The 14040-nt window shown below is 37.7% G+C and overlaps 1 protein-coding gene across 1 annotated transcript in view; it reads right to left on the bottom strand.

Moving 5' to 3' along the window:
• The window catches only part of LOC128022391 (cadherin-4-like), a 67462-nt gene extending 57336 nt beyond the window's left edge, over positions 1–10126 (bottom strand). Inside the window, exons 1-2 of the mRNA XM_052609893.1 lie at positions 9905–10126; positions 2332–2520 (exon numbers count right to left, since the gene is read on the bottom strand). Of these exons, the coding sequence (XP_052465853.1) occupies positions 2332–2520; positions 9905–10000 (285 nt within the window). The 5' untranslated portion in view covers positions 10001–10126. The remainder of the gene's footprint in view (positions 1–2331; positions 2521–9904) is intronic.
• Between the last annotated feature and the right edge of the window lie 3914 nt (positions 10127–14040).

Below are 14040 nucleotides of genomic sequence, written 5' to 3' on the forward strand. Positions count from 1 at the left end.
CATCCGTTAAGACACTTGTGGTTGATAGTATTATCAAAATACAATTTATTATGCTGAAAATTCATATAATTAAAAAATCAACTAAATAGTAAAATGTGCGGTTAGTCTTAAGAACATTATTTGCAGGTTATATAATTACACCTATGAGATCCAAAAGTGTCTTGATTAATTCTGTGATAAATTTTCGTAGCTAAAAATGGGTTAGGCTACACTTTTATTAGGTGAAATGTGCTCAGATGTGAATTTCAAGGGTTTAGTTTCAAAATTTCCAAACAACATGCAAATGTATGGATGTAATTCAAGGTTTTATGAGCTACATCATGTCCTTGGTACAACAAGACTTATACCGATATATTATGGAAGCTGTTCAGAAATGCATAAAGGATAGGTTTTTCTGACTTGAAATTTAAGCCTCAAAATTCTGAATTCTCTATGTAAAGTGAAATCCAGAGAGCTGGAAAGTAGCCATATTTGTTATAATTATTTTAGTACAGAACAATCTCTTTTGGCAAAGTGTGAATTTTGCCTAGTATTGGCTACAGGAGTTAATCTTTTATTGCCTGAAAATAGCCTATAAAGTCTATAAACTATAAAGACTATACAGTCAAACATTTAAGGCTAGAGGTGAGAAAGGTAACCAGAACATTCCTCAGATGGATTCCATGCTTTTCAAAGGTTTTCTAATCTTTCCATATGGGTGGTTTAAAGTGATGCCCATGTGTCTGTGTGAGCATCAGTGGAAAGAGATTGTTGTAATCCATGTGGATGTAATCTAAGGTACAAGGTTGTGAGGGAGTTTTTGAGGACTGTCCACAGAATGCTAAGGCCAGACTGGAGTCTGAATGACAGATAACACAAACCTAAGCTTGTAGAACCCCAGAGGAGCTCAAGTATGGACAACACCTCTCAAAGTACTGCAGAGGTGGTGTGTTTCTGTGCAGGTTTCTATAACAACTCTATATGAGAACACATCACCTTCAACATTTGGGGCCAATGATCCTTCAAACTTTAAGGTTTATTAAACTTTTTTTTCAGTTTTAAATTCAGTTTATTTTTCTTAAAAAAACAAACAAACAAAAAAAAACCAGCTATTTATTTCTTTAAAGGTGCTGTATGTAAGTTTTTGACTCTACTAATGCATACAAAAACCATAATATGTTTGCAGATATTTAAGAAACATGCTAAGTTAACACACTTGTTTATCTGAAAAACAATGCTACAGTCAGTTATTCTCTCAGTTATGTGTGTTCCCGGACTAGAATGCTGGTCTCTGTTTTGGTTCGAGAAACCCACCCACTGCCAGTTAACACTATTGTATTTCAGCATCCCGGGTTGCCAGTTAGTGAACAACACAGCGTATTTCATTTCATTCATCATCAAGTGTGCTCGTTGTTGTTGGTGTCATCAATCTGGCAACCTGTGTTTGCTCAAGTCCGAGGAGGGGGTGCCGGGTGAAAAAAAACGTCTCCAATATTTAGAATTTGGACTGTAATACCTTGTTTAACCACTCAGTGTCAATCCTACATACAGCACCTTTAAATTTTCATTTAATTTAAAACTGAATTGGAATTTAAAAGACATCCTTGGTTGACATCAAATGCAGGGTCCATCAGGACCCCAACTGTACATTATGCCTTACATCTGAGCCAGATCTAACCTAGCAGTGAACCCAGTAGATATGAAACAAAAGATCCCGCCTTAACATCATTTCTCATCTCATGCTGGAAACTTAAGGAGAGGCTTTGTAGAAGTATTAGATGGATGAGAGATGTTGATACCCTGTGCCAATCTACCTCTGAGCCCCCTCCTCATCAACCCTTGACTCAGAAAGGGAGCACAAGTCCTCTTCTTACCTTAGAAGGGCTCTCGGTAGCAGACGCAGAAGAGCTGTCTGAAAGAAGGCTCTTGAAAATGTTCACCTGTGATACTGCTTTTAACCTCTTAGGTTTCTCTGCGGTTCAAGAGACGTGGCAAGGAAAGCTCTGTCTTTCCGAAGTGCGAGGCCTGAGTAAAAGCTTCCATGAGGAGACTTGAGAGAGGCTTGTTCTCAAAGGGACACAGCGTAACTTTAGTTGTGGAACTGTCAGTTTCGAAAGACACAGCTTGCCAAGCTCTTGAGTTTATTCATACATTTATGACTGAATGTTATATTTGTTTTACTAATAACCAAGTAGTATGCGTCAAACTATACCATATGATCATCAAGTAAAAGTGATGGAGATGTCAAAGAAGGCAGAAGATATTAAGGTCTCGTGTGTTTAATAGAAATAAACTCAGCATATCTTCCAGGCTCTTTATAACAAGTAAGCTCTGAACAGAAACTGTACTGACCCTGACGAGAACTTGAGGGAAGGGTCCTCTGGAGTTTTCAGGCACATTGATTGGTGGAATGACCCAGTCTCGCTTCTGTCGCCGCAGCCCATTGGACGAGCCAAGTTGGTGTTGTCGTGGAAATGTAATGAGCCTGGGATTTTGATAGTGGTTGTGGGAGGATCCGCCGTAAACACCATCCCCAGCAAACTGTGGAAAACAGATACGTACACTCCATATGAAGCAGATCTTGATATTCATACACAAAAACAGTTTATAAAAATAAACTATAAAGAAGTAAATTTGATTTGGATAAGATCATGATATACTATATACAAGCACACACACACACACGTTTGTTTTTGTGAAAAGTGGGGACATCCCATAGGCGTAATGGCTTTTATACTGTACAAACTGTATATTCTATCGCCCTTCACCAACCCTACACCTAACCCTAACCCTCACAGGAAACTTTGTGCATTTTTACTTTCTCAAAAAAAAAAAAAAAAAAAAAAAAAATCTTTATGGTTTATAAGCGTTTTGAAAAATGGGGACATGGGTTATGTCCCCATAAGTCACCCTCTCCTTGTAATACCTGTGTCATACCCATGTCATTATACAGAGGTGTGTATATACAGTACAGACCAAAAGTTTGGACACACCTTCTCATTCAAAGAGTTTTCTTTACTTTCATGACTATGAAAATTGTAGAGTCACACTGAAGGCATCAAGGGGTATTTGACCAAGAAGGAGAGTGATGGGGTGCTGTGCCAGATGAGCTGGCCTCCACAGTCACCGGACCTGAACCCAATCAAGATGGTTTAGGGGTGGGCTGGACCGCAGACAGAAGGCAAAAGGGCCAACAAGTGCTAAGCATCTCTCGGGAACTCCTTCAAGACTGTTGAAGACCATTTCAGGTGACTACCTCTTGAAGCTCATCAAGAGAATGCCAAGAGTGTGCAAAGCAGTAATCAAAGCAAAAGGTGGCTAATTTGAAGAACCTAGATTATGACACATTTTCAGTTGTTTCACACTTTTTTGTTTTGTAAATAATTCCATACATAATTCCACATGTGTTAATTCATAGTTTTGATGCCTTCAGTGTGAATCTAAAATTTTTATAGTCATGAAAATAAAGAAAACTCTTTGAATCAGAAGGTGTGTCCAAACTTTTGGTCTGTACGGTTTATATACATACACACACATGCATTAATTAGGATTATATACCTGTCCAATTACCACTAATCACTCATTATTTGTGAAGTAATGGTGAGCCATGAGGTAGGATCACACCTGAGCCATGAGCTAGGATCGTAAACATAGCTGTGGGGTTTCTGCTAAAACAACCAATCAAAATGACAAATCACGTCAAGGCCTCTGTAAACTAGCCCCTATAACACAGCAATACCACAGTGACGCATACCATGACATTTCCTCATGGGTGCCCAATGAAAAAGATTGATGAAATACCCCATCAATAATTTAGACAAGAAAAACTAGAGCTGCCGCTGACCCTCACTTTATTCATCCAAAGGCCAAGGAAAAGAACTGATGCAACCAATCAAACAGCCACCGTTTTTCACTGCGGTTGACTGTGTGTGTGCGTTTGTAGGGAAGGGGACTGTCCTGTGGTTCATTTAGTGTCTTTAGCGCTCATCTCTGAATTGTCAGCTTTTCATGTAATCCCGTGTTGCCGTTTCTTCCCCTGACACCTCAATGTCTGTGGCACTGCATTTTCTAGTTGAGATGCTTTCGCCAAATCCCTGTCTTCTTTTTCTCTCTCTCTCTCTCTCTCGGCCTGTCTGGCATCCCTCGGCGGGAGTTGCCAACTCAAGCATGCGTAGGCAGGTCAGCCTATCAATGTCTCACAAACATGGTTTGTCAGCAGAAGAGCTCGAACAGATGTGAGGCAAATCTGAGCAAACATATTGTATTTTTTTCCTCTTTTGTTTTAATTTTTCACAGCTTGATGGCTCTGGCTGCAGGGACTTGGAAAATGGAGGGATTGCAGCGGAGGGAGGGAGCTCTGAATGAGCAAGGAGGGCAGCTGTGAGGCACTGATAAAATCACTTCCGCCTCAGCTCTGCTCATCCATGAAGCTCACAGGTACCTGCTGCAGCAACAGAGAGAGGCTGCAACGAGACCTTTCGGGGGGCGGCAGGTAGAATTACTGTGCATAAGAGGGTGAAATAGAGAAAGAAGAGGTTGGAGAATGGAAAAGAGACAGAGTTAAAATCAAGTTGAGCAGTGAAGGCTAAACAATCCTCCCAGAGAAATGAAAAATAATAAGAAGGGATTTGAAGTTCCTGTGTCTAAACAGCCAACTCGGCATGTGGTTATGCTATCTTAAAAATAGGCATTGATGGTTCCATGAAGTAACTAATAATTGATAACGGGCTATTGAATTATTGAAAAATAATGCCCACCTCAGGTGGTAATGTGGGCACAATGTGAAAGAGATCCTTTAAACACTCTTATGTATTTTGTCTTTTAAACACTCATATTGATTTTGATCACACTTCAGTTTGAGGACCAATTCTCACTATTAACTAACCATTAACTATGTGTTTTGCCTTGATAAACTCCTAATTTGCTGCTAATTAATGCTTAGTAAATTAGTTTCAGTATGGCACAGGATTACAAAAATCTAGAATATGGCCATGCAGAATTAAGCATTAATATATCCTTTGTAAGTACAAATAAATAGTAATATGCTCATATGTAAGATGGTTTAGATCCTACTTGTCCGATCGCTACAACTTTGTTTATTTAAATGGGAAGACATGTCATATATCACCACTAAAATATGGAGTTTCACAAGGATCTGTCCTAGGTCCTCTGCAATTTTCAATATACATGTTGCCCCTTGGTAATATTATGAGAAAATGTGGGATTAGTTTCCTCTGATATGCTGATGATACTCAACTACATATCTCATCGAGACCAAATGAAACTTCTAAATGAGATAACAGGTTCAATAAACTGTAAATATTATAGAAAACATAGACAGACCTGGGACTATATGTAGCTATGCGTTTACTGAAAAATAGCTGCATATTTTAGAACATTCAATGACGGATCAGAATCAAGTATTCAACATCCCTCTATTTAAGAACCTTTAACAATCATAGAACCTTTCAATTGAACAAAAGCTTCTTTAGATTATTAAAATGTTATTTACAGTAAGAAAATAGTTTATCTATTTATTTTAATAACTGTTCACTGAAAGGCTCTTTGGGGAACCCAAAATGGTTCTTTTGGCACCACTTGTATATTTAAGAGTGTGTCCAGTCAGCAACGTCAACTTCAGGAGGATGCTTTCAGATACAGGGTGACCAACCCAGTGTTTTTGAACACAGCAAAGCTTTATCTCTTCACTCACAAATCTGTTTATTAGTGCAAGGTATTCATCTAATCAATCTGTCTCTTACTCCATCTATATTGTTTTTTGCCTGCTGACAAACAGGACATTGGGAGCTGTGATAAAGACCTTGATTTATCAATCAGCTCTCATTGGCGTAGCAGAAGCATTCCTCCGAATGTGTAGCCAACAGGAAGATCCAGGCTGGCAACGCCAATGAAAGGCACAGACTTACAACAGCATGCCTAATGAAAAGGTTTATTCCTCTGGTAGGGCAACAAGCACTGCAACCATTACTACAGATATTGAGGAAAGAATAAACTGGAACAAGCACATTGTGTTGTGGGACGGCGCATGGCAGATGTAAGGAATGTGCTGCTACATATACGTGCATGCATATGTGTGTGTGTGTGGGCACATTCAGGAGTCAGCGTGTGTGAAATGGCTGCCTGGATTGCCCTGAGCTCCCGTAGCTCCAGACGAACCAGCCCTGCCAGCTGGCTCTCCATCCCTCCCCGCTGAGAAGAAACCCGTTTGGGCATCAGTCAGCCTGCAGCTCTGCAACAGACATCTGGAGGTTATTGTTCTAAAGGGCCGCATTGCACTGCTTGCAACCATGTCTGGAGTGTCCCATTGCATGCCAGTATGTGTAAATTCCCTACTAGGCAGCACTCATTTGCTACTTTCATAATTAGTCATTGCACCAGACCTCACCGTCGGGAGAAAAGGTAAATGTACTTGGATTTTTACAGAAGTTGCATTATTAAAAAGCAAGAAGAAAGAGTTTATAATAAGTACTGCAAAAATGCTCCACTTATCGTGTAAGGTGACTTAAGCCAGGTGGCATTAGGATTTTATTTATGACAAACATACCACTACTGAATCTACAGGATGAAACCAAGTTTGTGCACACATCCTTTTATTTGCCATCTGGTGGCTGGCTGCAGTATAGGTCATAAATCCTGCCCTCTCCATGTAAAAGAAATGAGATGCGAGCTAAACTAAATAATCAAATTACACTTCAAATAGATTTTTGCCAAAGATGGTTTAAATCATTTTAGGTACTTCTTATCACACTGATGTAAGTGCAAGTGATTATTTTTCTAATAAGTTTGCTTAAATTAGATTTTTGATGCTTTAAAAATGGGGTGTGGTGTCATGATTATGAGCTTGTGATTGGGCCTGTGGAAGTTTGGGCGGGACTTCGATACCAAAGCTCCACCTCACAATTAATCCTGTGCAGACTATAGAAAAGTAAGCCGGAGTCTGGCTCAAAACCTTTTCCTTTTTTTTTTTTTAAGTCACCAGCAATAGTAAAATTCCTAAACAAATTTGTCTCATGGCTAGGTTATATTATATTTAAACAAACAAATACATCATGATGGAACGTCAACACAGAACACTTCTGAGCCAGTATCAATTCAAAAAGAGAGTGTGAACAGTGTGGTCCGACTGGGATGTCCCCCGAACCACTGAATCATAAAAATATAACACAATCAGTAAACTCCAATTCCTGAACAATTGAGTCAGTTACTTGGTACAGTTAATCAAAAACAAAAATTGTGGTGTGAACTGCAATTGTAATTTTAATTTGATTACTGAACAAACAACTAATGGCTCATATGGTGCAGCAAGTGTAACATCTTACACGTGCTGCATTATTATTATTATTTTTTTATGCCGCATACTGCGTTATGTTGTACTTAAAGCTTGTAAGACTTAAAATCAGTTTAATTTCTGACTCTTTGTTCATATGACTTTATAGGAAAACAGAACTAACGGTTGCTGAACATAATTCCCAGCACACATGAATTCCAAACTCATGCTTAGGGGCAAATGAGGCTCATATTGAGCTAAATGTCAGCCAAAAAACAGTCCTGGATATTTTTAGACCTAATCTATCCAAAAGCATAGAAACTTTGCTCAATAAAACATGTTGGGGGATAAAGAAACTACACTGCCTGGAACTTGTCAGCCCAGAAGGAGATACAATGGAATATACTAGAATGAAAGTTGCATATGGATCAAACCAATAAAAGACACACCATCCAGGCAAATGTCATGCAAGTTTATAATGAACTACATGTGACCTACTGACATTTCCGCTCAGCAGAGGCACAAAGACTGAGGGATGTCTTTGTTGATACACATTTGATAATACCTTGCTTCCATATCAATGTTTTTAAAGTATCTCTTCTCTTTGCTAGTTCAAAGTAAAAAAAAACTTCCTTCCTCTGAAATTGAGATACCTTGTTTTTAATTAGTTTTATGGCAAACCAGTCACGGTGGTGTATCTGTGTATGTGTGTGTGTGTGTGTGTCTGCAAGTGTTTTCTTTTAAGATGATGCTAATCTTAAAAGGCTAATCTCTATGCTAATTTCCCTAAGCTTGACCTCTAAATATATTGTCTTTTGAGTCAAGAGGACAAAAACAGATTCAATAAAATTATAGAAAAGTAAAAAATGAATCTAGGTAAAACTTTCTGTGAGCACAAGTAATTTGATGTAACATGCATGTCACCCCTTACCAAAAGGGTACTATGATGTTAATACTATGGTATTATTATGATTATTATTGGACATAATTAACTAAATTAATAATTTGATTAATAATTAAAAAAAAATCATATAAAAACAATCAAATGTTGAAATTCTTTAAGTAAACTGTCGTAGACTGGACACAAGCTGTGATTCTTATATGTCTAACGCTTATATGCCTTTTAGCAATTCAGTTAAAGAGTCCTGGACCAAAACCTTATACTACCTAATTAATATTCATTAGCCAAACTGATAAGAATCATAATATGTCCCCTTAATTTGTCAGATAGTTCCTATGACCTGCTGTTTGGAACTTCAGTGAGTCACTTGAGGAGAAATAGTTCATGAAAATCACATCTGTCAGAAATTAGAGACAAGACAGATGAAAATCTGGCACGTAAACAGATGAAAACATGTCTTAATGCTGAAATACTCTGAGAGCTAAACTACTTCATTTTTATTTAGATAATTTTTTTTTCATTAATTATGTATACACTCAACTAGGTCAAAGAGTTGCAAAGAGTCACATCTCCCAGAACACCCATGTATCTTCTTGCTTCGTGTGTGTGCGCACACATGTTTCCTTTGTCCTTCAGTAACCTGCCGTAACCGGCAAGGAGACATATCTCTAAACGGTCGTGCAGAAGGAGAGGACATGTGCGGGGTTGGGACACGGGGATAGGGCTCGCCAGACCAGACTCCTAGATCCCTAGAGGACCTGCATTCCTGCCTCTCTGCTTGGCATTTCTAGGTCACTTTGGATGCAGAAACAGTCCGATGCCAGTGGGAAAGACATCTATATAAAGCCTGTACACCTCATCTGCTTCACACCAGAACACAGGACATGAGCATGACAGCCACATGTATTAAAAGTTTAATGATACTTGCCAAGCAGGACACACTGTGGCAGAAGTGTTTGTGTGTGTGTGTGGGTGTGTGTGTGTGAAGGGGTGGGGGCACAACTAGGATGAAATATTACTCCTTTCATCTTTTGTATAAAAATTACATTTGAGCATTCACTTCCATAATTAGATCATGACTTTTAGTATGTTGCCAAGGGCTTGTGCGAACACTCTTAAAGCACTCCACACGTGACAGTGCCTTCTGTGCATACATGCACAAGAAGGAAACACCAAATGTAATCAATTTAAAAGCTGTAACTAGTATTGAAATTCTGATGATTGCTAAAACGCAATAACATCTTGCTGTGTTATTGAATCTCATTCTTACCAGTGCTATATAGGCAAATAATTACACCACCCCCCACCCCAGCCCAGACCCCCTTAAAATCATGAACTCAATCAATGTACATTATTCCATGCACTTCAATATTGAGCTGCTAGATTCAATCATGGCTTTTACAACACAACTGAAGAACAGTCATACCTCAATACAAAAACAACAACAAAAAAATAAGCACTAGTCTTCAGTGTCACACGATCCTTCAGATATCTAATTTAATGCATCCTTGCTGAATAAAAGCATTGAAAACTTTACAAAAGTAGTGTGTGTGCACACGTGTATATATGTGTGTTTGTTTAAAAAATGTTAAATATATATTTTGTTTATAAAAACTGAGTTTGACACAAATCTCTTATATAGTGCAGGCTAAAAAATAAATGCATAAAACATAAAACTGACACAATCAGATATTCAGGAATAAATATTGGACAAAGTTCACATCATTTGTCCTTGCCTGGTTAATATGAGGTGATGGCGGGTGTCCGGCGAGGGCCAGTTTAACAGTGGTCTCCCAGATATACTCGCCCACGCTGTCTCTGGCCGTCACCATGAACTGGATCGGTTCGGTAAGATTCGTCACATCTTGCTCTGCGTAAAGAGAGCCATCCGGCCCAACACTGATCTTTGGGTCACTGCTCTCAAAAGAAACCTCCTCTTTCTGCTGACAGGTTTCGAACTTCACTGCAAAGAAACAGAGAGAGAGGGTAGAAGCTAAGAAAAACATTAAATACAAATGAAACTATTGCTTACAGACTCAAAAACAGTTCAGAGCGATCTTGCTTTTGGCCAAAACGGACGAGGCATTATTGATTCAATACATTCAGCAACATACAGACCAATTAATAAATAAATGAAATGAGTTATATAGTTAATAAATGATGTGTTGCTAGCTAAATTCAATAATATAAGCTGTACTGAGTAACATGTAACAGGATGGCTAATTTGATATTCTCTTAATAACACACTTTTCTGACAGCAGCAGTGTTAAAATTCAGTTTCTCTTAAAACAATTGAAGATAGCAAACAGAATAAGTGAGTCATATGCTTTCTCCCGCTATGGTTGTTTGGAAAGGGTTCTGGTCAACAACAGCAGATGGTCCGTTCAGTTACACCTGAGGGAAAGTTCCACAGATTCAGCTCTACTTAAACTGAGCGAGTGAGCAAGTGAGAGAGAGAGCACCATGTGCCATGTCTAGATTAATCACAGTTTAAATATTGGAGCTCTATTTCACATTTACCAGAAGTTCAGTCATAGAACTTTAGTGGACCATTTAGCTCCAAGTATATGGGAGGCCGGGACTAGTTTTCACTATTTGTACTCCCATACATATTACTCAGGTTAAAGGAATGGTTAATCCCCCAAAAAATGACTCACCCTCAGGCAATCTAAGATGCAGACGACTTTGTTTCTTGATTGGTACAGATTTTTAAAAACTTTTTTTGCATTACATCAGTTGCTCACCAATTGATCCTCTGCAGTGAATGGGTGCCTTCAGAATGAGAGTCAAAACTGTTGATAAAAACTCCAGTCCATCAATTAACACCAGCTAATGTTTTTATTAGGTTTTTGGACTCCCATTCTGATGGCACCCATTCACTGCATCTAATTTTTGGCCAACATATTTCATTGCTCTTGCCCACACATTTGTCATTATCTAGACCTATCTCCCCTGCAATGCTAGGCTGCTTATTAAATAAATCATTATGGTTGTATACAGTATAGGGTTGTGCCAGTAGATGATAGTATTGTGTATTGAAGATAGTCAGAGATTTCACCTCTGGCTAAACATTATTGATGATGTTCTTTGATAATGTAAATGTTCTTTGCTTGTTTTCTGTAGCTCCTGTTTGAATAACCATTGAAATGTAAGCATTATAATTATAATATTTTTATGACATGACATTCATATAATGCTTGACTAAAAAGATACCACGTAGTTAATTACACTAACATTAGGCTGCTTTAAGCCTTACCCTGGAGTTGGTTCAGGCTATGAATCTATTTAAGTAAATAATAAAAATAAGCATATTAATATTGTGTATTGGCAATCTCATAGGCTGACGACAGGACAATACAACTATGGAGGATATCTCCCAACACTATTACAGTACAAACATACTATAGTTGTAACAGTTAAGATGGACAAGGCATTCACTGCAGAGGATTAACTGACCATTCACAAAGACCCACCCCCAGCCATGCGCTCTCATGCCACACATCATGTTCTCATGGAGGGAAAAATACATCGCGGAGCAAAGAGTAACCGCAGTTCAGTTCAATCGGCACGTGAACCAATTCTCTTCCTTCTCCACTTTACCAGTTACTTGTTACAACAGGAAATTAAAATAAATAATCTTAAGAAAATGTAAATACACAGTCAATACACAGCATTTTTCAAGTTGAAGTCTACCGACATTAATCTACTCTCCTGACTGGTTTGTTTGACGAAAAAAAAAAAAAAAAAACTTGCAAATTATTCGTTATGACTGGTCAGATCGCCTGTCAGTCAAACTCCCTGTGAGGGGTCAATTGGTGAGCAAGTGACGCAATGCTAAATTTCTCCAAATTTTCATTTCTGTATGAACTCTTGCTTAAAGTTCATTTTTGAAAGTTAATTTCTGTATAAACACATAAATTAAAGATTTTTGTCTATAAAAAGCTACTGAACATTTCCAGAGAAAAGGAATTGCTTTGACTCATATAATATCACAATTCAAAATCACAAAAAAATAAACAAAGTTATAAACAACATTTCAAACATAGGTGACCCACAGTATAGCTAGAATTTCTACAATATAGTAAAAAATATCATACTTAAATTTTGGTTAAACCTGTGGTACAGAGTTGCCATATGGCAATAATTAATTTCTACTTATTTCCTTGTTATTCTGGCACAATATATTGCACTATGGGAATTAAAAGGCCGGATATTAAGATAGACAATGATGTGCTGTTTTTAAGTCACATGACATTTGAATGTATGTCCAAAACTCTTTTTCCAACTGTCTCCCTGTCACAAAAGACACCTCTTGAAGTGCTCCAGAAATTGCTCTATTAACCTAATTTCTAAACATCTCTTCTCAAGTAGGATTTTTTTTCTTTTTTATTTCTTTTTTAAGTAAATTAGATATTTGTATTCTCAATTTAACTTTGTCTGACATAGTTTTAACTGTAAATTGAGAAAATATAAATGTTTCCAAATGGCAAGATGTACCACAGTTGAACTTCATTAACGGATTTCCTCATTTGGAGTTTTTTTTTATTTTTATAGATAATAGCATCAATGATATGATTGAAGTTATTTATTTATTTGAAGTATTTATTTTAGTATAGTTGTATTGAAAATATAGAATATAGCAATATGAATACAGAAATATATTATACTAGGAAAGGCCAATAGGAAAAGTGCAGATTTAGCTCATGACTTAGTCTTCAGTGAAGGTTAAATGATAGGGATCTACTTATTTTTGGTTTGCATGAGTTCCAACTATATAAATCTATCAATTTCTAAAATAAATTTGCATTTAAATTGAATAGAACATCTTAATTTGATAGAAAATCTACTTTTTTATTTGTATGATTCAAGCTATTTCATTTAATTAAAAAACAAACAAACAAAAAAAACAAAAACAAACAAGAAGTTTCAAATACCACTAGATAGAGCACACAATTTTACAATTACAGAGACAGAGTCCTTGTGACAACTAGCCCCAGTCTCCCCTTGGCATAAGTGAAGCTTCAGCTGCACATTGTTCTGACAGTGTTCAGAACCATAGTCTTCACAGACTTCCAGTACTACAGGGTCAAAGCATTCCAAATAGATTTGAGTGCCGCTTCTCTCATCTCTTTCTTCCCTCAGGACTGAAAAGAAAGGAAGATGGAACTAAAATCACTTCCTACCGATTGTATCTCTCTTCCACAATCCCACTGATAACAAGACAAATTGATTTCATGAATCACTGCGGGACCAAGACACTTGTTAAGAGTCCTGGGTGAAAAAATAATAATAAAATATCTGCCATGAAATATCTTGCACGACAAGCTTTTTATCAAGCCATCTATCCAATTTACCACACGGTTTCTCGCCAGAAGATGCCACAGGCTAATAAAGCGTAGAATCCATTTCACCAATTGCCGCATGGCTTGCTCAATGCTCCAGTTTCATCTGGTGAATAATTGCAAATGGGAGGGGAAGAGGCCAATATGCAGTTTTCAGAATAAGCACCAAGCCACATGAAAACACATGAAAGCATGCTACCTACTTTAACAAGTTCTGCTCAAAACGTAAAAACAAAGTGCATCATACTGGGAGAATGATAAAGTTTTACTCTGTTAGGTCTCTTGAAGATGTGTAGAAAATTGTAATCACGAATCAGAGTGGTTTTGCTATTTGGCAACTGTCATAAATGGTCTGAATACACTAATTGCATACTGTTGTTGATGGACCCCCCCCCCCCCCCCCCAATTCCTTACTAAGCATCAACAAAAACATTTCCCAGGAAAAAACACACTTGTGACAAAAATAGAGATGGATGTTTCTGCGAAGCAACAACGGCAGTCAATGTTTTTGTAAATTAGGCTAATTTGCT

The sequence above is a fragment of the Carassius gibelio genome, chromosome A11, assembly GCF_023724105.1.
Source record: "Carassius gibelio isolate Cgi1373 ecotype wild population from Czech Republic chromosome A11, carGib1.2-hapl.c, whole genome shotgun sequence".
NCBI classification, from domain to species: Eukaryota; Metazoa; Chordata; class Actinopteri; order Cypriniformes; family Cyprinidae; genus Carassius; species Carassius gibelio.